This window comes from Cimex lectularius, unplaced genomic scaffold (genome assembly GCF_000648675.2).
Source record: "Cimex lectularius strain Harlan isolate CLEC.00 unplaced genomic scaffold, Clec_2.1 scaffold372, whole genome shotgun sequence".
In the NCBI taxonomy this organism is placed as follows: domain Eukaryota; kingdom Metazoa; phylum Arthropoda; class Insecta; order Hemiptera; family Cimicidae; genus Cimex; species Cimex lectularius.
The window spans coordinates 45,904-73,041 of record NW_019392954.1 but is presented as its reverse complement, the minus strand read 5'-3'; the positions used below and the strand labels follow the sequence as shown (position 1 = coordinate 73,041).

At 36.8% G+C, this 27,138-nt stretch overlaps 1 protein-coding gene across 1 annotated transcript in view; it reads left to right on the top strand.

Annotated features, from left to right (window-relative positions):
* LOC106663391 (head-specific guanylate cyclase) overlaps nt 1-27,138 on the top strand; it is a 199,626-nt gene that overhangs the window by 167,341 nt on the left and 5,147 nt on the right. The window contains exons 6-8 of the mRNA XM_024229455.1: nt 2,874-3,043; nt 24,447-24,682; nt 25,827-25,966. Coding sequence (XP_024085223.1) covers nt 2,874-3,043; nt 24,447-24,682; nt 25,827-25,966 — 546 coding nt within the window. The remainder of the gene's footprint in view (nt 1-2,873; nt 3,044-24,446; nt 24,683-25,826; nt 25,967-27,138) is intronic.

The window sequence follows — 27,138 nt, the reverse complement described above, 5'->3', positions numbered from 1 at the left end:
GATACCCTCTACTTAGTCATATATTTCAGTGAGTGGTTTCATTGACTGGTTTGTCAAAATATGTGTCCTCCAACATACATGTGGGAACCGTGGGCTTCGTCTAAACATCAACAAAAAACAGCGCACCCCATCAATCACAACTTCTAAAAAAATTCCCCAAATTCCTTATGACCTCACTAAACTCACGTTCCACAACATTCATTTTGTGAAAAAATTTGATGTGTCCTTATTCCAACACCACCACAGATATCACATGACCATCATAACCATACTCCCTTAGCCCTGCCTACAGTTTTCCAGCCAAAACTAATAGAGCTTCGAGACCCATGATACCTCTTACTGAATGACACCAATGACTGGTTTGTCAAAACATGTGTCCTCCAGGTGCACTGAGTTGAACTGAGTACTTACCCCAAGCCATACAATAACCATCGCATCCTTCCAATCAAAGGTTCTCACCTTATTTATCCTAGCTTACTACGTCACTAACCTCACTATCTATAATAATCTCAACGTTCCTTATGTCAACGAGCTGATCCTTCCTCGTTTTCAACACTTCCATCCATACTTCACCAAATATCCTACCCATACTGCCCTAGCCCTTTCTACACTTTGATATCCTAAGAGCCCGCCAATTCTCTCCTAGCCTAGTTTTCACTTTGAGTGCCCGAAAAAGATGTTTTCCATTTACAATTTATTGTAAAAATGTATAAAAACCTACCCAGCGTGCGTTACAGAAAGCAGGATAACGATCGATTACGTTTTTTTTTAATGAAAACAAACAACTTATTGTTTTTTCCGTTCTGGGTTAATGATAACGGATTCCCATGTTACGTGCAAATTGTCAAATTGGGCAAATGTATCCCAAGTCGAACAACGAGCTTTCCGCCAATCTCATTTGAATTTTAACAAGGCACGTCTCACGAGGCAAGGCTAGAGGAAAATTGCCGTGTTTTTATTCGGCGACAGTGTGCCACTCGTTACTCGAACGGGGCAAGGCGTGTTTTTTTATTGCATAGGAAAATCCGGCAAATGACAACAAATGACGTACATAATACCAACTGAGTGGATAAAGGGGTCACAGCCGCCTTGCAATTTAAACAACGATACTTGATTTATAGTGGTCTTAAATTTTACTGAACTATTCTAGGCGGAAAATGAGGAGAGGCAATGAGTAAATAACACTTTACAAACTTTCGAATAAAACTTCAAGTTTTATTGAAGATAGTCCAAATCCGCTTGATCAGGTATATAAACTATTACGTAATTTATATAAAGGTTAACTTTTTTGTTCATTTTACAAGGGAGACGTTGAAGGGAGATCCTTTCCTAGTGTTGTGAGGTGTCTCATGGATTAATATTATGACTATCATATCCATTATATTTAGTGGTCTATTGACCAAACTACTTCTTTCCCTTAATTCATCTTTTTTATGTAAGGTTTTTGGTTGAAATGGAAAACCTAGTGCCACGAGCGGGATTCGAACCCACGACCTTCGGCTAAATACGCCGCTGCTCTAACCTCTTGAGCTATCGTGATTTCCGAAGTCCCAAGTCACGATAGATCAAGTGGTAGAGCAGCGGCGTATTTAGCCAAAGGTCGTGGGTTCGAATCCCGCTCGTGGCACTAGGTTTTTCATTTCAACCAAAAACCTTACATAAAAAAAGATTAATTATTATGACTGTTCTTTTTTGGTCTGTTCAACTGCATTCTACCCTCGTTAATAGACTCCTTCATAGCTTCATAGGACTATACAGCAATGTACAGCTCTTCCTGGAGACCACAGGCCTGACGGGGACCTTGTCAAAAAATGTCTCTAAAACTGTTGTCTTTGGATTTTTAAGAAAAAATTAATCAATGGGGACAAAGTCTAAGTTTCAAAAGCAAACTGCTCATTTATTCGCCTGGTGGAACTACAGACTCATGACGCTAATATGGCTTGAGAAACTACTGACTAATGATGCCTCGTGGAACTACTGACCACGTCGTCAACATGGCGTCATAAGCCTCCTGCAACTACTTACTCATCCGCAGTTAAAGCGTTATATAGTTGCTATCTGTTTGATAATTAGTTAAAACTGTTTTATAAAATAATTGAAGAAAGTCTTACTGTCTTTTTTCCTAAATAACCAACGCTAATATGGCTACCAAACCAAGTACCATTTTTATTTAATATCTGTCAATAAACTTGCAAATTGTTTGGACTCAAACTAGTTTTGTAACTTAGTTGGAGAGCCAGATATTAAATATGGAAAAGATTATATATTTCGGAGCAGTAGTCACATCTATTTGAATCAGTTATTTTTATTTTGAATAGACACTCGATACAAATAATATGGATTAACATCTTGGCATTTGTGTGGTGTTTAGTGACCGTTAGCCGATGACTATTTGGAGACCGTGAGGTGCGGTCTGGTGTGACGTAGGTTTTAGAATGGTGACTCTCAACACGACTCACAAGAATGACACATCTACACAGTAAACAAACACTTTGAGGTCTGAAGATGATCTCACTAAAGGTCGGAACATTGGCACGATAAAGAAAATGTTCTTCTAAAACCTACTTCACACCAGACCGCACCTCACGATTTCCAAATTATTTTGGACATTTTTTGTTTACTTATGCGCTCTTAAGCCAGCAAGTACCGTGTCTAAGATGAATGGGTTCAGTACAGTGAAGGGTAAAATACGAACTTTTACCTTTTAAAGCAGCTTTCTTTGGCCAATTGATCCACTTTGTCGTCGTATGTTAAACCTGCATGAGCCCTAACCCAAGATATTAAACTTTCTTATCCATCCGTTTAAGGCAATTTATTTTCTTTAATATTTAATACATGAGATGTTGTCACAAGCATATTTCTGTGTGTTACAGTGCACCGAGTGTAACGACGACAGCCCGACACTAGTTTTGGACTGGACGCTCGAAGATGGGACAAGGGCCCAGCTTGTACTGGGAGCTTTGAAAGCCCTGGCCCAACTGTTGTATTCAACCGATGCTGACATAACCCTACAACAAGACCCTTTCGACCGTCAACATTTCGTGTGAGTATTGTTTATTCGAAAGTATTAAGTTTATTAAGTAAGTAAATTTTTCTGTGGGTGGAGTAAAATGAGTAATTTCTTGTCATACATGGCGGATTAATGTCGGGTGTCATTGGTAAAGAGTGAAACCACCTTTTAAAAATTATCATGAATTAAAATTCAATTGGCAGTGCTTGATATTAGAACCCAGAACCTCTAGGTTGGGTAATACGAATCGGAACTAAGTAAAATGAGTAGAGAGATAGAGAGTAACACGACGACTTGCCACGTTTTGGTAGGGTTTGCACATCTATGCGACGGCAAACGCACGCCACGTACAGTCACACAGCGTATATCACAATAATCAGTATCGCAATCGCAATGCCTCTTGCGTTCTTAATGCATTATTTTGAGCAAAACCATGTAATAAATAGTTAGTTAAATTTGATGGGCACAACCATGTAATAAATTGTTAATTAAATTTGATGGGCACAACCATGTAATAAATTGTTAGTTAAGTTTGATGGGCACAACAATGTAATAAATTGTTAGTTAAATTTGATGGGCACAACCATGTAATAAATAGTTAGTTAATTTGATGGGCACAACCATGTAATAAATTGTTAGTTAAATTTGATGAGCACAACTATGTAATAAATTGTTAGTTAAATTTGATGGGCACAACCATGTAATAAATTGTTAGTTAAATTTGATGGGCACAACCATGTAATAAATAGTTACTTAAATTTGATGAGCACAACCATGTAATAAATTGTTAGTTAAACTTTATGAGAAAAACCATGAAATAAATTGTTAGTTAAATTTTATGAGCAAAACCGTGTAGTAAATTTTAGTTAAATTCATTATTTCAAAAAAATGGTATTCCGGTGTTTTGATCAATGTTCTACCAAACCATTAAAAATAATTTTTTTTTAATGTAAACTAATGAATTTTTGATCTCTGTTAATTTGGTTTATACTAAAATCAGTTTCTTGTAATTAATATAACGACAATAATACATGTGGTTTGAAATAAAAATATGAGTATCCGGTTCTTTCGTCTTTGACTGTACTCGATGCTACCCGACGAAAATCTGGGGAGTGGGAATAGCATAGCGTAGAGTAGGGTAGCGTTGCAGAGCATCGGGCAGATGTGCACGGGATAATACAGTCTTATGGAAAATTCGACTTTGGATTTGCGTAGGGTAGCATCGGCTAGCGTCGCATAGCGTTGCATCGAGTGTGTTCCCGGCTTAAGTTATGTGTTACGTTTCTGGGCAATTCGCGTAAAACAATAAAGGCACGAAGGGGTTTCCCTTTTTTAATGAGCGATTCTACGTTGTTTTAATTTGTGTTGATAAAATGAGCAGTGACGATACCGCAATTTTGTCTTCGAACTCGAATTCTACCCAATATCCAAGACCGCCTATCTTAGACCGGTGCAAAACGTGGAGGACAAGACTGAATGAAGGAAAATTTACTCAGTGCACATTCACATTAAATAAATAATCTTGCCCTCTACTGTACATCAGCAACAAAGAGACACCGACTTCCACTCAAGACAAATACCTAGGTCTATACCTAGACAGCAGACCGACGTGGAATCCCCCACATGACTTAAATGACAACAGTTGACCAAAAGACATGGACAAGTACGAAGACTCCTAGGACCAAAATCCCTCCTGATAGTTAAGGCTCAACTAACGTTATACAAGAATTTACTGCGACCACGTTGGACATAAGGGGTAGAACTGTGGGGTTCTGACTAGCCAACATCCAACGCATTCAAAATTCCCAATCAAAAGTCCTCAAACAAATCTTCAAACCGTTTAGTTCGTCTCTAACCCTACTATTCACAACGACCTCAACATTTCTTTTGTCAACGAACTGATCCGTTCGAGATTCTTTTTTTTCTCCCTATCCACCTCCCCTCCGTACCTAAGGGAGACCCCATACCGGCGGACCACGGCAACTAAACTAATTCAAATGGGATGCCAGTAGGGATCTTATTGTGCTTAACGTCTTCCTTCGACCTTGCCCTGAAAGGGAAGACCAAAGGAAGAAGGGAAATTTTTTTCTTATTATTAATTTATCTAATCTAATAGGTCTCCCCCTTGCTGGTTAATCCTTTTGAATACACTTTGTAATAAATACAATATTTTAATAAATAAATACAATATTTTAATATATAAATAACAATTATGGGTACAAGGAGTAACCAGCCCGGAATTAAAAGTTCAGGGAAACGCTAAGTTCTAACAAGTTACTTATCTTAGGAAGAAAAAGAAGAAAAAAGAAAGAAAGAAAAAACTAATCAGGTACTTTATCCACTATAGCTCGGCTAACAGGTTTGAGGACCTCAAACGTCCTCTTTTCTTTAACCAGTTCGTTGAGGGTCGGTTGGCAAGTGTCGCGGAAGAGGAGCTTTACTGGTTCCCTCACACTCTCAAGGAGGGGGCAGTTGAATAGTCTGTGTTAGACGCTGTCATCAACTCCGCAGTCGGGACATAGTGGACGGTTAGCTCTACGGAATCGGTGCAAGTAAGCGTTGAAATTTCCGTGACATGTCATTATTTGTGTGATCCAGAAATCTGGTTGAAACCACTTTGCTCTTGCTCGGTCCTCAATTCTGGGTAGAAACTCGTGGGTTAACCTTCCCTTGGTGCTTCTGTCCCATCTTTCCTGCCACAAGTTGCCTATCCAAACTGTAAGGATCTCCCGGATATGCTTTCTAGGTGCAGTTCGTAGCCTTTCCCTATATGACGCATCCAAATTTACCATTGTTGGCTCCTTTCCATCTCTTAGCTGCCGGATTGCAATTCTACTGTGGAGGACAATGTCTTCTGGTGCAGCGGAAGCAAGGACTTGGAGGGCGTGAGTAGGGGCTGTCCTATAAGCTTTAGTCGTTCTCAGGAGCGCTATTTTTTGACTCTGCTCGAGGATGCTTCTACTCCTACTTTGCAATTTTGTTCCCCAAGCTGCTCCTCCGTACGTGGCAATGGTCAGGTATACGCTTTTGTAAGTGATGGAGAGCGCCCCCGTTCGAGATTCCAAAAATGTAACACCAACTTCTTGATCCATCCTAACCCTACTGCTCAAGCCCTCTCTATACATTCCCACCCCAAGAACTCGCCACGTCGCCTTAATAGACGGTGACCTCGAGACATCCTTGTACTATAATCCCTCTCACTGAGTGCGAGCATTGGCAGGATTCTCATAGCACGTGTCCTCCGGGTGGAACGCTGGCTTTAGTGCTACGGCTGGGACCGTGTGATATGAAAAACGTCAGTGATCACATTTGTAATATCTACCAATCTGTATATTACATATAATATTTTCAATTGCTTTCATTATGTTAAAGATTTCCTCCATTTTTTCATTGACTTTAAATTTTTTTCAATAATTAATGATTTAAACATCAATTTAAAAACAATTAATTGGCCTATACGCTTTAGTTTTAATTAATTTAGTTTTAATTGAAAATGTCAATTATAAAATCTACGATGATTAATGTTGGTTTACAATAAATAAAAGCGTTATGGCGAATCCGGTCTTGACGCCATGTAACGCCCTCTTTTCATGAGGAATAGATCATCGCTAGAGATGGGAAAAATCTCTCATTTTCAGGATCGGAGAAAAACCGGTCGAAAACGATATTTTCACCGTTTCTTCTCTCGCTGTGAGCCAAGGGCCTTGCGCAGTTTGATTAAATTTTAATCCATATTTTGGCTATATATTTTTTAACCGCCTCGGATTTACTTCTACAGTCCAAATAAAGAGCGATTTTATGAATTCTGACCCGGAGGATTTTTCACGTTCACGTTTTAATCAACAAGAATGGAAACGTAGATATTAAATTCTTATAAGGATCTGTCTCAGAGGTGAAAGAATCTCAGGAAAAGGTTTAGAAAAGAAAAATGAAAAAGCGCACCATTGAAAGTTTTTTATCCAGCACTCGATCGAACATATCATGGTATTTATTTATTAATATTTCTACAAGCCAGGAAGTAATATTTCAATTTTATTATTTATAAGCACCATTTGTGTCTGAAAATAAATTATTATCATTAACTCTGAAAAGGTGAAAAACCGTGGAAATCTCAGTTTTCAGAAAAAAATGAATACTTTGTACAATTTCTTCTTCTTATTTTGTTTTTGTTGGTCACTTTCAGTTTTATGGTGTGATAAATTAAACATTCTTCGTGATAAAAAGTCTCTTTATTCGAACTATTCATTACAAAGCTACCATTTGACTCAGCTTGAGACCTTTCCCCAAGGATACGAAAGTTACCTTAAGTGAATTCAGCTGAAATGAAAGCCCTGGCAGAAGTCAGTGACACCTATGACCTGACCCTAGCATGGGTCCCTGGGCCTTCGGGCCAAGAGGCAATGAGAAAGTGGCCAAAAAAGAGCCAATATGAATTCTGAACCCTACTGCAGCCTAGTACCTTGCCACAAAAAAAAGACATATCCATAAATGGATCCTAAATAAGTCCAAAAACTGGTGCACCCCTGTCACAAGGCATGCGAAAAGATTCATAGAAGGGTCATTCGCAAGTCCAACAAAGGAATTACTGGAAAGTAACCGCAGCAGAACCAAGATTCTGGTTGGACTCCTGAAAGGGCACTGCCGCCGAAGAAGGCCCATGATAGAAGTACAGACAGAAGAAACACTGTGCAAATATTGCCAGAAAGAAGAGGAGACCGCGGAACAGGTTTTATGAGGGTGTAGATTCTTGCGACTAAGAGAAGAAAAGCCGCAGCAAGATCCTACACTAGGATCCGCTGGGAAGGTTGTGAAGGTTGGTTAACAACCTGAAGCTGGACAGAGAATTATAAAAATACAGGAGCACATCAGATCTATTCAGATCGACGTACAGAAGGCCTTGTGGCCGCCTCTTTTGTCTTTAACCCTATCTCTATCTCCAGCATGTTCTGACGGAGCTCATTTGGAATTAGCATGCCGCTTCCTCTGTGTAAAATTCCAGTTTTATTTCTGGGATTACTTCAGAGATATGTGGCCTTTGATATGTTCTGTAACTAGCTTGCATGTTGGATCCAAACATTAGAAGTTAGCAAATTTTGTGTTATTCTCCATGTTTTATGGTGTGGTAAATTAAGCAATAATCGTGATAGAAAGGTTTTGGTAACCTTCCCCCACGGGTGCCAAAGTTTACAGATATGACATTTTTTTATTACACAAGGATGAAGCCCAATAAAAGTCGATTGTTAATAAATTATTATCTAAAAATTGGCCAAGAAACTTTTTAAAAATCCTAGTGCTGGACGGATTAACATGTTTCATCAACACGACGGAATGTATGTCCTAATTCTGACAGGTGTTACAGTTTGTAATTAAAAATAGACGGAGGGGTCGTATTACTGAATAATTAAACAGGCTTAGCGCGATGGAAAATCGTTTTCAAATGACGCAACTGGGTAATTTCACCGGTCGGTCAACTGTTGCTCATTGAAACTGGTGACCGTCGTCTATTATCGATATAGTTAACCCTGTGCTTTAAATAATTGTGTCAATTGTAGGATTTTTGTTATTGATATACACCCGTATCTCGACCTAACATTGAGCCAAAATTTATTTGATTATTTTTCATGCGTAACTAAAGGTACTTCCAAGCCATTAGTGGCTCCGTTCTGTCAGCCAGGTAATGCATAGATGCAGGGATACCCCAAGGAGTTATCCTAGGACCCATTCCCAGTGCCAATACCCTTTGTGAAACTATCCTATGCGGATGTTAACGCCCTCCATTACTCTCATAAAGACCACGTCATCACGTCGAAAACCCATGTCACATCCCTTTGAGCAGTGGTTCAAGCGGTAAGAAATGACATTAAACAAAAATGGGATGTTGCTTTCATCCTTCCAAGAATAACCACTGCTCCCATTACAGTAACCCTATCCCAAAAGCTATTTTAATCCACTACACTGATGAGCCAAATCATTAAAATTAATTTTTTAAATAAAAAATAATGAATTTTTGACGTCGCTTCATTTGGTCTATGACAATAATAATATAGTTTGAAATAAAAATATGAGTGCCCGGTTCTTTTATCTTCGACTGTACACGATGCTACCCGACGAAAATCTGGACAGAGGGGATCGCAGAGCGTAGAGTAGGTTAGCGTGGCATAGCATCGGGCAGATGTGCACGGGGGTAATACAATCTTATAGAAAAATGGACTTTGGATTTGCATCGGGTAGCTTCGGGTAACGTCGCATAAGCCGGGAACACACTTACCTGATGCGACGCTGCCCGATGCTACCCGACGCCTTCACACGTTTTGGTAGGGTGTGCACATCTGCCCGACGCAAGCACACGTCACGTACAGTCACATATCGTGTATCACAAATCAGTATCACAATCGCAACGCCTCTTTTGGTCTTAATGCATTATTTTGCGCAAAACCATGTAATAAATTGTTAGTTAAATTTAATGAGCACAACCATGTAATAAATAGTTAGTTAAATTTAATTTGTTTTTTAAATAAAGTTATAGGGAGCGTCGGTGGCCGCAACGGTATAGGCGTTGACACGGCGCTCATCACTGTAAGGTAAAGATCCTGGTTCGAATCCAGTGGCCCTGCATTCGAACCCGACATACTTACAAATGGGCTTTTTTTTTTTCAAAAAACACCGGCACCCCGAGGGTTGATATAACCTCTGCTGTTGCAAACCCTCGTAAAAAAAAGTAATAATAATGTTATTCCGATGTTTTGATAAATTTTCTGCTTAATCATCGTAATTAATTAATTTTTAAAAACTTGAATTTTTTATTTTGTTTAATTTGGTTTACATTAAAATAAGCATGTTGTAATTAATATAACTACAGAATTACATATACATGGTTTGAAATAAACTACAAAAAATAAGAGTGTCCTTTTCAGACGCTGCTCCACGAAAATGGTGTAATTTTATGAGCAAAACCATGAAATAAAACAGCAAAACCGTGTAGTAAATTGTTAGTTAAATTCATTATATCAAGAAATGGTATTCCGGTGTTTTGATCAATTTTCTACCAAACCATTAAAAAAAAAAATTTAAATAAAAACTAATGAATTTTTGATCTCGGTTACTTTGGTTTTTATTAAAATAAGTATGTTGTAATTAATATAACGACAACAATACATGTAGTTTGAATAAATTATGAGTGTCCGATTCTTTTGTCTTCGACTGTACTCGATACTACCCGACGAAAATCTGGACAGTGGGGATGATACCAGAGTGTAGAATAGGGTAATCGGTAGCGTTGCGTGGCATCGAGCAGACGTGCACGGGGGTAATACAATCTAATGGAAAATTGGTCTTTAGATTCGCGTAGGGTAGCATTGGGTGTATTCCCCGCTTAAATCTGAAACCTTGTTGGATCGAAGAATGATGTAGAGGAAGCCGAATTGGTGAGGACTTATTTCATGAGTACCTATGATGGGGATTAATCGCTTTAAAAGGAGTCCTTTGAGGATTTTTGTCCTTGCAGGAAGAAGGCTAATGGTCTGTAGGAGGATTGTGGTTGCAAGGTAATTTTTTAAAAAAATCTCATGTCAGATGGATTTTTATGTCTTTTTTTAAAATATAAAATTCGACTTAATAAGTTTCGATTTTTCTTTAAGTTCAACTTTATATTCCAGGAAAGCTTTTTACAAATTTGCGTTTTTAAAAGATGTCTGCTTCGAATATATAACGATGGTGAATCGTTTCGTAGATCGGGAAAGCTATCGCAGGCAGGCAAGGAAATAATGAGAATTAATCGAGCCGTTGTAAAACGTTCCGACGGCTATTTCGCAAGTTCCCCCGGGGCTTATTCTCGAGCATAAAGCAGTTCGGAATTGTCAGAGGGTCGTCTAACGGCCTTCCTTATGATAGCATTGCATTCGAAAAAATAAAATCTTGGTCGATCTTAATTTTGATGTAGGTCTTGGTTACAACAACCCGGATAAAATCCAACGGGTCTAAGCACTTCTTACTACCTAATGGGTTTACCTAAGCAGATTAGGACAAACCTAAATATCACTTACGAGGCTAAGAGAGGCTAAGAGGAGGTCAGTTAAATTATGCTGAGTGCGTAACAAAATTGAAGTACAAGTTTTTTTGTTTGTTTTTACCCTTGGGAGTTCTTTTTTTAATCTCTAAAACCTCTTCCAATTATCCTCCGGCAGAATTTCATCAACTCAAATAACACCTGAGTTGAATATTTAATACACGGTTGATTTTTAATCCTCGCTCTTTTATGCGAGCTTGTATTTTGATTAGTGAATTAGGATGTGAGCAACTACGTTTATTTGATATGATCGATAATCCAGTTAACCAATGCGAGGTCTTCGCCCGGATATTAATATTCATATGCAGACGTAACTGGTTATTAGCTAGCTTAATTTTCCGACTAATTGCGATCAACCGAAGCCTACTGTTTTCGTAGTATACAGTGATTATGGATTTATGATTTCTAACACGATCTCTGCACTATTCGACGAGTGTGCGTAGAGGGCTACGAGAGAGCGGACCCCCTTGCAAGGAAAATGGTTGCCATACCACAGAGGAAAAAACCAAGATCTGAGCACTTCTGTCCTATAGAGAGTATCATGGGTAAAAGGACACAATGAAAATGTGAAAACAGTGGAAGTCACTCATTGGACATAAACAATCTAAAGACATTCCAGAAAATTTTGGAAGGAAATAACTAGCAAACTGCATCAAAGGAAGCAGGGAAAATCTTCGAAGCCTAACAGGTTTCTTAAGCTGGGCGCCCACAAGGTAGGTGCCGGAGGAAGATGCCAGACTTCTGGAACCCGGCGCCGCGCTACCAGACTAGTGTGCGCCGGGGTGGTCGGAAATCGTTGAGTTCGGGTATATTCGGCTGCTCTCGGACGCCATATTTGTAAAGACGAAGCCAACGATTGTGATGTGGGGTCTCCTGGGAATGCAAAATCAACACTAAACCCCAGCGCTAGTCACTTGGAGAGGGAAAATTCGACCAACGCGGCCGAGAGCGTTCCTACATAGAGTGCGGACCTTCACAATTCCGCGCCGCAACGTCCCACCGACCTAGTGTGCGCCCAGCTTTAACAGAAACTTGGTATAACTCAATACGGCACGTGCAGATTCTGCACAGAAGCAGAACAGATACTAAAAACACCTCTGACATTTTTGTTTTTCAAAATCACGCGGTTCAACACTACTACCCTGCCAGAAGATGTTATAACGATCCGGAGCGTCCCTGTTAAAATTATTTCTGTTTTCTAGTGATCAAATATAAATTGTTAGGCAAAATAAATTTATCTATCTATTCAACACATCTACTGAGAAACTGTGGCGCCAAATTTTCCCCCAGGAGGGAGTTTTTTGGTATGTACAACGTAACCGTATAAGAAATTAACCACTGAAACCGGACCTACTAAACAAGTTCTTGTACGCTAAAACTTTTAACACGTCTAATTCTTTTGACCGTTGATGAATTGAACTTTCTTGTAAACAATTTAAAACGCTACAAAGTTCCCGGGATTTGATCTGGTTGCTTATGAGTTCTTTATGTTTGCCCGGGAATCGTTTCGTGAAAAATTATAATCTCTCTCCAACTTCATCTACCTGAAAGGTCACACTCCCTCTAGTTTCAGTCATTCCCTCATTTTTCCCTCTTTTCAAACACGGCAACTCAATGTTTTTTCTAATTACAGAGGAATTTCAAGCTTGGATTAGGTTGCTAAAATACTTACTGCTGTACTCCTTCGCCTGTTAGAAATATTTTTCCCTGACGACAATTTACTAAGAGAATATTAGGCAGGCTTTAGACGTGGGTAAAGCGGGGAACACACTTACCCGATGCAACGCTATGCGACGCTACCCGATGCTACCCGACGTCTTGACACGTTTTGGTAGGGTGTGCACATCTGCCCGACGCAAGCACACGCCACGTAGAGTCACACAGCGTCTATCACAAATCAGTATCACAATCGCAACGCCTCTTTTGTTCTTAATGCACTATTTTGAGCAAAACCTTATAATAAATTGGTAGTTAAATTTTTGAGCACAACCCTGTAATAAATTATATAGTAGTTAAATTTAATTGTTTTAAATAAAGTTATTCCGGTGTTTGGATAAATTTTCTTCGTAACCATCATAATTAAATTTTTTAAAATAAAAACTCATGAATTTTTGATTTCGTTTAATTTGGTTTACATTAAAATAAGCATGCTGTAATTAATATAACGACAAAATTATATCTACTTATATATAGTAAATTGTTAGTTAAATTCATGTATCAACAAATGGTTTTCCGGTGTTTTGATCAATTTTGTACCAAACCATTAATTTTTTTAAAATAAAAACTAATGAATTTTTGATCTCGGTTAATTTGGTTTTTATTAAAATAAGTATGTTGTAATTAATATAACGACAATAATACCCGTAGTTTGAATACAAATATGAGTGTCCGGTTCTTTTGTCTTCGACTGTACTCGATGCTACCCGACGAAAATCTGGACAGTGGGGATGATCGCAGAGTGTAGAATAGGGTAGCGTTGCGTGGCATCGGGCAGATGTGCACGGGAGTAATACAACCTTATGGAAAATTGGACTTTGGATTGCGTCGGGTAGAATCGGGTATCGTCGCATAGTGTTGGGTATGTGTGTTCCCCGCTTAAGCCATCTTCGACCTGCGACAACATATTCACTTTATTTAACCTCATTAAGCATAATTTTTTTAAAAAAGGGTGGTAAGCTGCACTGCTTTTTTATTAATTTTAAAACAGCTTTTGATAGTTTAGACCATTCTGGGAAATATCTGATTTTATCGTTGTTTTTACAACTGACGAAATTACATTGTTTAATTGCATTGATACACAGATAGTGCAAAAGCAATGACTGGCTAAACTATCGGATTGATTACTAAGATAAAAGATAAATCGTAAGATTGCAGCAGCAGTCATTGTGTCCTCCACAGACATGCTTTATCTATGAAACAGAAAGTTTTGTATGAGTCTTTTCAAATTATAAATTATATCAAGTCAAGAAGCCTTCAACATTCTCTGCTTCTCCATACAGAAATGAGGTAGCTGTCGCATGGGAAAGCACTTTCACGATTACAGGAATTACGTTCTGAAGTCATATCTCTGTTGATGGACCACAATGTCAAATTGGCCAAAGTTTGAAATGATGAGAAATGGCAATGTATATTGTCGTATTTATAACATATTTTCATTGAAATGAATAATGTGAGTGTTTCTTTGAGAGAGAAAAGTATCACAATTTTTGATGCTATTGATAAAGTTGGCGCCTTCAAAAGAAAAATCCTGTTTTGGGCCGAAAAGGAAGATATTTTTAAAAACAAACTGGAGCTTGCGAACGTTAATTGATGAAATTTGTGAACACTTTCGAAGTTTTTAAATGTCCTTTAACCACTACCAACAGCTCGAGATACGATGTTGCAAGACCATGAATGTGTGGTCACACCTTTTTTAAGTTTTGACAAAAACCAACCAATACATCTTCAAGTAAATAATTTTGTTTTGATAGGCATTACTTCAGAGTCCACATTGAAATCTACTTTCAAGTCCGATACCTACCACTATTTTTAGCTGCGTCTAGAAAACAAACAATTTCAAACACTCACAGAACAAGCAAAAGTGTTATTTTTCATTTGACACAACTTACCAATGCTAATCCGGATTTTCTATCTTGTCAGCGACCAAAAGTAAATACCGAAGCAGTCTAGATGCACAACCCGAAATCCGTCTCGATTTATCAAAAATTAAACCCAACAAATCCAAATTGCGCAGGCCAAAACAACCTCACTCTTCCTATTAATTCATTATTCAATAATTTTCAAATTATTAATTTTGAATTTGGCTCGAGTTTGACATGCCTATTGATTCCGTCTGTCCAATTTGCTTTTGTCTTTCGAATTTTGTAAATAAAGTTAAGTCCAATATGTCAATCTAATTTGATATCCCCCTCTATCTCCTAATAAAAGCAAATTTATAAAATGTTAATTAATTATGTAATTTAAAATACCTGAATGAGAGAGGTCCGCTGGTTAAAAAGTTTTAGAAATCGGTGTCAATGGAAGAGAGTCGCCCTGGCAAGGGTTCCTAGTAAATTGTTACAGCCGGAACGAACAAGCACACAAGACAGTTAAGTTAGCCACGACGAGACCACATGACCCCCCACACACTTGGCAAGCAGATTTATAAAGAATGATTTCTAATACTATAAAAAATTATTGGAAAATCAGCTGGAACGAAAATAACACATCTAAATTATATAAATGTAAAAAAGACATAGGACCCAAGCCTGCGTAGGCTCGGTCTAGAAGGGAAAAGTTCATAATTACCAGGATGCACGTAGGTCATACTATGATAACAACGAAACAAACGAAATGCGTGTTTTCAAACTTTTGCCATAACTTTGTCATTTTTGACCAATTTAAAATCCGATTGCACTATTGTTTTCAGTGTAAAAAATCCTTTAAAATTGTCAGGTTGTATAGAGTCGTATTTGAAATTTTTAAGTTGAACTGGGCCGGAGATAGGGATGAGCATCGATAAAAAAACTATCGTCTCTATAGTCTACACATCGGTGGTTTTTTGATTAATCATTACTCAAACCACAAATTATTTTCATAAGCATATATTATTTTTATGTGCCACTATAGAAACATAAGCTAATTTTTCAAACTTCACCATTTCTGAACCTTTATTAGGAAATTGATTAATAAATTATCTTTCAATTAATCTGTATTTGAGGTATTGGTTGAGATAAAAAAGTCAGTGTCACAAGTGGGATTCGAACCAACGACCTTCGGCTAGATACGCCGCTGCTCTACTACTTGAGCTATCGTAACTTCGATCCACTCGGACACTAACTTCCCATCTCAACCCCCACCTTTCGAATTTTCCCTCCTTTTTGCCATTTTTCAAATGTCGTGTAATCTATTTGATTCTCGGCGACAAATGAAATGGCCACGGACAGCTTTAGAGAANCCACCTTTCGAATTTTCCCTCCTTTTTGCCATTTTTCAAATGTCGTGTAATCTATTTGATTCTCGGCGACAAATGAAATGGCCACGGACAGCTTTAGTGAAGATAATCTTCATTTAATTTATTAAATTCACTAGTTTTCGTGGTCCGCTTGGCCAAATATTATCTTTCAATTAATTAATCTGTATTTAAGGTATTGGTTGAAATGAAAACGTTAGTGTCACGAGCGGGATTCGAACCAACGACCTTCGACTAAATACGCCGCTGCTCTACCACTAGAGCTTGACTTCTATCCTCGGACACCAAACGTCTATTGTTAAAGTATTTTGTGCCTGTGAATTTTATTCAAAATACCTCACGTTTTTTCTCCAAAAATCCACCCAAGACCAATTCCTTTCCCTTGCTCAAAAAAAAAAAAAAGTAAAGGTTTTACATGTACTTACTAAAATAAACCATATCCTTAATTTATTAGAATTAATGTATTTAAATTTTACATTGAAACAATACCACATCTTGAGGGACCGCGGTAGCCGAGTGGTTAGCGTGAGAGACTCTCGGCTCATAGACGCCGCGGTCGTGGGTTCGATTCCCACCGTCGCTCTTTTTCACAATACCCCCCCCCCAATATGAACACACATACAAGAATTCGTCACCATGGTTAATATGCATAGATCATAAGGCCAGAAAAAAAATTCTTCGGAATGCAATTAAAAAAAACGTAGCTTTAAAGCCAATTTATCACCTATGTGATTTCTGGTTTTCGAAATAATCTTCACAGCTCTGGAAAATAATCGTTCAAAGGGAATAGATGTTCTATTAAGGCAACAAATTGAACAACTCCTGACAGGTTCTGATAGGTCACTTTCGTATCAGAAGAATATGGGTCATTCCCTACTCACAAAAGTGAAAATTAAGAAAAACAGAAAAAGTTAATAAAACATCGACAGCCCAAAACATCGAAACAGTAACATCCATGTTCCATCCCATCCATCGAACATCGGTCGACTACCATCCATGTTTTCTAAACATCGACCATCGATGCTCTTCCCTAGCCTGAGGTACCCTGTATAATTTTTCTCCAAAAAATGTAAACAAGGAAGGAAAAGAAAGAGTTGGTCACCGTCCCATCATAAATATGCAAAAAATATCACATCGACTGGAGAATCAGTAAAATAAATTAGTTGTTTTAAAACGCGAAAACTAAGCAAACAAAAATTAAAAATTGGGATGGGAATATTACCGAATTCGGACGGCTCCGTGGTATCGCGTCAAACCCGAGAAACCTCGAAAATGTGATTAAAAGTAATCAGTAACCCTTTACTTAATCCTAGTTTACGTGACAAGACCTCAGATTAAAACAGAGAGAGAAAAAAGTATTCCTTAATTACTTTTAGATTGCGAGCTTTGAGAACTACTTATGAACACGTCCTCCTTAGATCGTTCTTTAATGGGCCGTTTACAAACAATTAATTACGTCCTGACGTCTATTTAAGGTGATCAATAAGAAAATTAAGGAGTTCGGTTGTTCTAACGGCTGAGCCGAATTATATTGAAAATCCTTTTTTTCTTTTTTTAAGGAACTTCTAGGTTTCTTTAATTATAAAAAGATATCTGAACCCGTCGCTTTATCCATTGATCCAAGAGTTCTTTGAACCCTTGATATCATGAATGCAAAGAACCCGGATTAATCACTCTTCTACTTGTTAGTATCCCATTTTCCCTCTTTTTTTTCTTTTCCCAATGCCCAACGTGAAGTATCATGTGTCTAGTTTCTTTTTTAAGCCGCTCATAATACTTCCGAAGTTTCTTTAAAATTAAAGCCGATGCATACTTGAACACCGGGTCTGAACCGAATGCTCCAATGTCAAAAGAATTCCCAAAGCCCACAATCTTGCGAATAAGGTCGATCCCTTCTCCGTATCTAAACTCACGGTTACAAACCGACCTCAGCATCCCTTTTGTACAAGACCGAGCATAAACCCGATACCTGGGATCGCACTCCGCCCTTTGCCCGTACCGTAGGAATTCAGTCGGTAAATAAGCATCCAATACATTTCATAAGATAGAAAGACTAGTTTGAATAAGAAAATAATTAAATATTAGATATGTATAGAAAGTTTTAAAAAAAGACACTAGGGTTATTCATGATCTTTGTGTTAACCCTGTTAACTCTGTTAGGTCCGGTTAGATCGAGAAAAATTATGACGTAGACTTGTATGAATCGGCTGGTTAACATTGCTCGACCTAACTAGCCAGGGCCAATGTTAGATGTTAGGTCGAAAATGTAGTCACATTGTTATCCGCCAGGGCGTAGATAACCAACATGGCTACCATGAATTTAACAGCTGGTTTTTTTTTTTTTTTTTACACGTACTTTTATTCTTAAATACGCATTAATTAAATCAGACCAATACATTTCTTTTGTTCATTTCTGACCTGTCCTTATATTCTCATTCATAGTAGATACATCCCCTATCCTATAAAGTTAGGCTGTTAGACGTCAGGATACAGGTTAGGTATGTCGGCACAAATTGAAGCGTGTCATTTGTTAGTACTATTCGAGAGCATTTTGAATGAAAGAGTTGATTAATTTTCCTTTTTTATTAACTTCTGGCATCAAACAATTTAACACAAAAAGAAAACCAAAGGACACAACAACGAGCCTTCAAGGACTGTTATAGCTTTATTTTTGGTTCTACCAATCGCCACGCACAGCATTGCGGAAAAATTACCGTTGAACATGCTAAGAAAAGAAGGGGGCGATCACGATCTTACTGAACATTTCTCTATTCGAATTGACACGAGTTAACATCTTACAAACATCGAGAAAACCCCTATTTTCTGCAAGTTCTGGAACACTTCTTCTGGGTTCTTTTTACTAAAGTTCGCAGAACATCATCATCTAGGGAAGAATTCCTTCCACGACCTTATTTGCCCTCAACGCTAAAGTCTCCCTCTTGAAAATTTTTAAACAATCTCTGAACGGTGCTTTTACCACTGTCATTGCCCAGACTTCAATAATGTTTCTGGCCGTTTTGGCACCGTTCCGACCGAGATTAAACTCGTAAAACGAAAATACGTGAAGTCACGCGTTGACATCTTAATAAAGACTGAATTATTCCCATGTAGTGAATTGGTACTGAGGTAGACAATCATTTTTATTTGAAAGAGGATTAAAAAGTGTTGGCATTCGCACATTCATCAAACGTAAACAGTTTATTATACAGTGTGTTGGGCTACTCGTTTTACAAATTTTGCCAGTAGATTCTACATTCAAAATATAATCAAAAAATCCTAATTAACTATGGTCCGAATTTCAACAGTTTCGGAGTTATTCTACTTTTTCTGTTTTGTTTAAATTTCATAAACTTGATTCAAATAAACAATGTTAACTCCAGAACTAAAAAGTTTCTGACAAATCCGTTGTTACCAGTGAAATTTACGTTAAATTTATAATAAATTGTGATACATTAATTAATTAATTTTGTTAATTTCTGATCTGTGCTTATACTCTCATAATATATCCCCTATCCTATAAAGTTGTAGACTGTTAGGCGTTAGGATACAAATTAGGTATGTCGGCACAAATTGAAGCGTGTCATTTGTTAGTATTTTTCGAGTGCATATATAGCATTTTAAATGAAAGACTTGATTAATTTTCCTTTTTTATTAACTTCTGGCATCTTACAATTTATTTTATGTGTACTTAAAGCATAGAAGAATAGCTTTTGAAAAACATTTTTTCTAGCTTACTGGCAGCTTCTTTTCCTTTTCTGTAACTTTCGCTTATTTAATCTCCTGTAATTTAAAAAAAATTCTAATTTTTGATTTATTTGAAAATATGATTTTAATGACTTTAAAATTTCTTAAAAGTACCTAGAATAGTTTTAACAAAAATGCATGCTTTACTGGTAGCTTCTATTTGTTTTATATAACTTTTTTGTCTTAAAATCATGTAATTATGCCAAAACATATAATTTTTTGTGTTTAGGAAAATGTGATTTTAATCGCTTTAAATAGTGCTTAAAGCAAACCCGAATAGTATTTTTGAGAAACTTTTTTGTCTACTTTACTATGTAGTAATTTTTTCGTTTTTGTAACTACTTGTTTATTTTTTATAAAAAGTGGTTTTTAAGGGTTTTAAATTAATGGTTAAAAGAACCTGAATAATTATTCGTAACACTATTTTCGCATAGTTTACTAGCGTTTTTTTTTGTAAATTTTTGTTTATTTTTATTTATTTTTGTTTTTTATTTATTTCTATGAATATGAGATTTAAATGGCTTAAAATCTTACAATTTAACACAAGAGAAAACCTAAACAAACAACAAGAAGCCTTCACGGACTGTTAAAGCTTTATTTTTGGTTCTACCAATCGCCACTCGCTGCATTGCGGAAAAATTAACGTTTAACATGCTAAGAAAAGAAGGGGACGATCATCATCTTACATCTCATCATTTCTCTATTCGAGTTAACACGAGTTAACATCTCACAAACATCGTGAATACCCCTATTATCAGTATAGTACGGCAAAAAAGTGTATTTAAAACAACAATTCGCATTCAATTTATACACCCTTCAAATCCCATGATAAGAATTTTAATACTAAACTAAATAAAATATGTAAATATATGTTTTAATTTTCCATCTCCGGTGTTCCATTTAAAAAATTCGTAACTCATGCGGATTTTATCGAAATTATACGTTTGTACCAAATTTGGAAATGTGGATTTTAGTTCATTTAGAATAATTCAACAATGCCGTTTACAACATCAAAATTATGTCTGGCTGGTACTCATAGTGTGAGACTATCAGGCCGGTGCCACACTAGGCGGAATGTGACGGAAGTTTTTGTGACGAAAATTTCGCGACGAAAAATCCGCTCAACCCGAACAAGCCACATATACAGCGGAAATGAACGTAATGACTTGAACGACTGTTTGGATATGCAATATATAACGTGACTCAGTTGATCGAGTACAGTACAATGAAACAACTTTTCATTTTGTGTATTTACAAGGCAATGGAGAAGCAGAAGAAAAAGAGAGAACATTGGATTCATTCATGGAACATGAAAACGGTAGCACTTGGTCAATTGCACTGTCTGTATGGGGAACTTCGACGCTATCCTGTCAAGTTTTTTCAATACTATAGGATGACTGTAGAGCTTTCACAATAAATTGGTCCATGTCCATTCTAGATCAGCTTCACTTGCAGTTTGCATGTCCGACTGCCTACCTCTTCCGTTCCACGCTTGTCCGTCGTCAGTGCGGCGCCGGCCTTAGTCAAATAAATAATTTGCGATCGCGGTAGCCGAGTTGTCAGCGTGATCAACCCCGTGGTCGTGGTTTCGATTTCCACCCTCGCCCCTGGCCAGGCCATTAAAAACACTATTTATTGAAAAAAAAATCAAAAAATAATTTATTATTTCTCATAATGCCTTAATTTTTGTTTATCACAAAGCTTGTCGTGACTTTGAAATCGGAATAATCTGAATTTCGGTACGGTCTGGTTGAAAAAACAAGGTCATGTACTGCCAAGCTTTGACCTGTTTTATGGTCATCATCAGATCGAACATAGATATAAAATAAAAAGGTTTGATTAGTTTTTCTCACTTAAGATGACACATAATTATATCATGGCTCTCCGGCCCCACTAGACACACCTATATTCCATTGAACTATGGTTCAAACAATGGCGAATCAAACTGAACACCACACAGTAACCTTCCAATTTGTTACAATCCACAATTCATAGAAATATCGATCGATGACCGCTAGACCAATTATCTGTCAAAAATAAACTCCCAAAATAATTCCCTGTTGAAATTAGTTAAGCGTTTTAAACCTAAAACACGAGTGCCTCTAAGCAAACATTACCCATAAAAACAAATCCAGCAACTCGGATGAGGAAAAGGTGAATGCAACGGGAGTATATTTTGAGTCAGCCCTCCTTCTTAAAATAAACCATGGCCCCCATTTTCTGCAACCCTTGTTACCAAACAACTCAATAAATTTGTTGAGAATAGCGCAAATCCATTTTTTTTAAAGATGAGTCGAAAACTGAATCTCCGTCTAAGAAAATCCGCGAAATCATTCATTCACGAAGAAATAACAAGTCACCTGGAATAGACCAAATATCCAACCTCATGCTAAAGACCCTTAAAAAAAATCAACCCACATTTTCAATTGTTTGTTTTTCTTAGGCTAATTTACGAATGGCTAGAAATTCACAAACCTAAAATATTTAAAAACGGGGCACGCCAACAAATTATTAATATTTAAGACCGTACATAAGCCAATGTTGTTATACACACCCAGCAAGGAATTTTAGTAGCCGAACAAACATTAATAAGTAAAAAGTAATTCAAAATAAATTTTTGCGACTCGCCATCGCCTCTGCCCGAAATTTAAGTCTGTCTGAGTTGCATGAAAATACTCACATGGAATGGATAAAAGAGGATATACGTCACGCGGTCAAATAATTTTTAGGCTGGGGGGCTTCACAAATCCGATTTGCAGGTCCATCGGGGCCCCCACGTCAGCTAAATGGAAACGCAGGCGAATTAAGCATTATGTACCTGTAGTTTAATCTAGTCTAGTTAGAAATTGAAATTGCCTACTATAACAATTGTTATTTCATTTATTAGTTTATTAATTTTTAATGGCCTTATAAACTTGCATATTAACAGAGTACGTATTGAGTGGTTCATTGGTTCAATATAAACTACTCTACAGTTTTTTACAGTGTTCCATATATTCCTCTGGATAAGCTTTGAAAAGCAGATTCCTTTTTCTTACAAGCTATTTCTAAAATGATGAGATGGTATGTCTTAATAAGTAAGAAAATAAGGATGAACTCAACAAAAACTCATCGTAATTTTATTTTATACTTCCGGTTTTAACATGAACAGAGGCCGAATTTGTTCCATTATGTGAAGTTTATAGGTTTCTAAACTCCTCTAAATTTTTTTGTAGATTACGAGGGTAGTTTCAAACTTTTGGTATTTTCGAAAAAAAACAAGGCTTATGAAATGATGAGAAATAATTATTTGTTTATTTTTTCAATAATTTGTAATCACGGCTTTTTGAGGTCTCAAAAAGCATACACCAACTTTGTTTCTTGTTGAATAAAAAAATACTTTTGATTTACAATGACGCCCGGAAAAAAAATATTATTTCAATATCATACTATTCCAAACATAATTTTGATGTAGTGACCGACATTGTTCAAACAAAAACTCATCGTAATTTTATTTTATACCTCCGGTTTTAAATTATTAACAGAGGCCGAATTTGTTCCATTATGTGAAGTTTATAGGTTTCTAAACTCCTCTAAATTTTTTTGTAGATTACGAGGGTAGTTTCAAACTTCTGGTATTTTCGAAAAAAAAACAAGGCTTATGAAATGATGAGAAATAATTATTTGTTTATTTTTTCAATAATTTGTAATCACGGCTTTTTGAGGTGTCAAAAAGCATACACCAACTTTGTTTCTTGTTGAATAAAAAAATACTTTTGATTTACAATGACGCCCGGAAAAAAAATATTATTTCAATATCATACTATTCCAAACATAATTTTGATGTAGTGACCGACATTGTTGGCATAGTCTAAAAAGAAGAAAAATCCACCTTTCTAACTTTTGTAAAAACGTCGAATTTAGATCAAATCAAGTTACGTATTTTTTAAACGGAACACAGGACTTCGCCGAGAAAATATAATTGCCCCCGGCTGATCGAGTCCAAATTGTCTAATTTTTGATTCTTATAAAAATTTACATTTAAGTATTCCAAAAAGGGGTTAAAAAGATTCTGAATTTTTTAAAAACAACTTTTTAGCCTAATTTACTTGAAACATCTTGGTTTTTGTATCTTTCTATATGTCTAATCTCATTTCAGTAATTAAATGATATTAACCTTGAAATACATGCATAAGGTTTCATAAAATAATATTTTAAAAGCGTACTTAATTTTTTTCAGATCCATGGGCTCATAGGCAATCTTAGATACATCCCTAGTACTTTCTTAACCTAGTATCATCAAAAAAACATAACACGAAAATTAATTAATCTTTATGTAAGGTATTGGTTGAAATGAAAAAGCTAGTGTCACGAGCGGGATTCGAACGCACGACTTTCGGCTAAATACGCCGCTGCTCTACCACTTGAGCTATTGTGACTTCGATCCACTCGGACACCAACTCCTCATGTCAACCTACAACCTTTCGAATTTTCCCTCCTTTTTGCCATTTTTCACATGTAAGTTATTGGTTGACTCGTGACACTAGATTTTTCATTTCAACCAATACCTTACACAAAGATTAATTAATTGAAAGAAGTTATTTGGTCAATCGAACCACGAAATATAATGGATTGCACGAAAAGTTACTGGGTTTTCTTTGTAACCGACACGCTAATAAAGCCCTTAATATTTTCAGATATACAGTTAAATACAAGTCGAAGCCCTCCGAGCAGCCGGACAAGGATTCCGAAGACATCGTCACCGAAAGACACAAATGTTCCTCGTTGTCCACGTTGCCGTCGGATTTGCCGATCGGTGTGGTCACGTTCTGCAAAGCCTTTCCGTGGCATTTCATCGTCGACCAAGAACTCAACATCGTACAACTGGGGACCGGATTCATGAGACTCTTCGGGCACAAGCTGGACGAAATGGGTAATTAAACTCCTTTTAACACCAAGCTAATGAAAACTGTATAAAAATTTAACCGAATATTTTTATGTATTAATCTTTTTAAACAAATTTTACGTCTCTGTCTAAAAAAAGTTCTAATTTTTCTATTTGGCAACGTTGAATTCCGTTTAGCGCGAGACACGACATTCCGACAATAATTTATTCCCGTAATATTACAAATTTTTACATTATTTGATACAGAAAAAGAAACTGAAAAATGTTCCAATTTAAACACTAAACAACTCGTCTGACGCCGTTTTATTATTCATTTTGTAACTGAAATATTTATGCTCACCTTTTCATATCAAAGTGAAAAGCCTACAGAATATACACTTTTAACGTAAAAAATGAATAATTAAAATTAACACCCTAAAGAGAGAAAAATGTTGAATTGTTTCAACAAAAAACATAAGTTCTTTATGTAGAAAAAACCACTTATGCTGGTGAAAGTTTTAGTAGTGTATGTGGGTTGAGTCCGTTTATGGAACGAACAACTGTTTTTCCTATTTATTTATTTATTTATTTTTTTACCTCGACTTCTAATAAATAGATTTTAGTTTTGATACCAGTTTACATCTCAAAACAGTTTGCACTTTTTGTTTAAGCATCAAATTCTAAAATTGCATTCGTTTTCAAGGTCAGTTAGTTGTTCAAACTTGGCCAAAAAGTCGACATTTTTCAGTAGCATTTTCCCTAAAATCAATTTGATCTATTATTATTTTTTACGAGGGTTCGCAACAGCAGAGGTCGTATAAAGCCGTTATTTAAAAAAACAAAAACATTTGTAAGTATGTCGGGTTCGAATGCAGGGCGGCTGGATTCGAACCCGGGACCTTTACTTCACAGTCATGAGCGCCGTGTCAATGTCTAAACCGTTGCGGCCGGCCACCGACGCCCTCTTCTTTAGGCTATTGAAAAGCTTTTCTGAACACTACACCTTAAGAATTTGAAATCAAAAGATTTCAATAAAATAAAAAATAAATAAAGTATAAGAAGAAAGAAAAAAAACGATAAAATATAGAAGAAAATAAAACACTTAAAATAAAATGTTCATAATAATTTACTTATGTTTGATTTTTTTTTAACCATATTGACATTATTTTTTTTCAATAAATTCATCATAAAGGAACCAACGTCCAATCCTATTTTGAATTTCTGCGGCCGATAGACCTCGAGGTGTCCTACACCGGGATAATCAGCCGGTCGAATTCACCCTTTGTCTTAGGGATCAGGCTACCAGGAGAACTCAGCTTATCATTGACTCAGGTAAATCAATTTTCTACTTTTTTTCTTTAAGTTTTTGTGAATGCTGTAGTAAATTTAGCTTAATTCTTACTTTCAGTTTGTATTTTTTTAAAAACAATATTATTTTGACCTAACAAAAATGTACATATATGTAAAATAGTTGGCAATATTTTTCCCTGCGTGCCGTGCTTCAGTAACCCCGCGAGCACACTGATTCTTGCAAATAGGGTGGTTATTTGGTTAAGGCTAAAATCATCTAATGAACTTACAAAAAATGAACCTGTACTTGTTTATCGATTTCATTAGAGAGTCATATGAGTACTGCATTTTACATCCCCTTTGGTTTTAACCTGGTCAAACACAGGTCATATTACTATTCTCGCTAGGTGACGATTCACTCAAACGCGTTTTGGTGTCACACTTTCTTCATTGAGGACACCGTCCTGAAAATTCCGGTCTGAAACGACAAAGAAACGTGAACAGAGGCGCCAAGTTAAGGATCTGTTCAAGAGCCGGCCCTAAGTGTACCTTGTCTCTAGCTTTAACGTAAACCTTAACCTTATCTACGTTAAACGTTAAACCAATACAGCCTAATATGTCCGTCCAATATTAACCTTAAAACTGCCCAACCTAGCCCGTGCCCAACCCTTAAGATTAGGTTTAATCTGTTTCTACCATTAATACTAATCCTAACTATCCTGGCCCATTAAGCCAATACGGCCTAACACATACCCAGTATTAACCTTAAACCTAGCAAACCTTGGTTCTGCTTAACCCGAATGCTTTGGATTAGGGTTTATCTGTTTTCAAACCTAAGTCTAATCCTAATCCTATCTAGCATAACCCATTAACTCAACACATCCCCAATATTAATCTTAAACCTTACGAACCTAGGCTCCGCCAAACGCGAACATTTTGCATTAAGGTTTATCTGTTTTCAGTTTTAACCCTAATCCTAATCCTCTCTAGTCTAACCTTTTTCTAACGTTAACTCAACACAGCTTTACATATCCCTAACTTAATTTAGCCTAATTGTCTCCAATTTTACCTTAAACCTACGGAAACAAGCTAACTCCAGTCGTGAGTTCCGTAAAGCTTGCCAGGTCAGTCGCATCTATTGGTGGCTTGCTCAACAGCCGGTGTCGTTGGTCGGGTCGCTGAGAAGCTTCGCTCCCGATCCATATGGCCGCAGG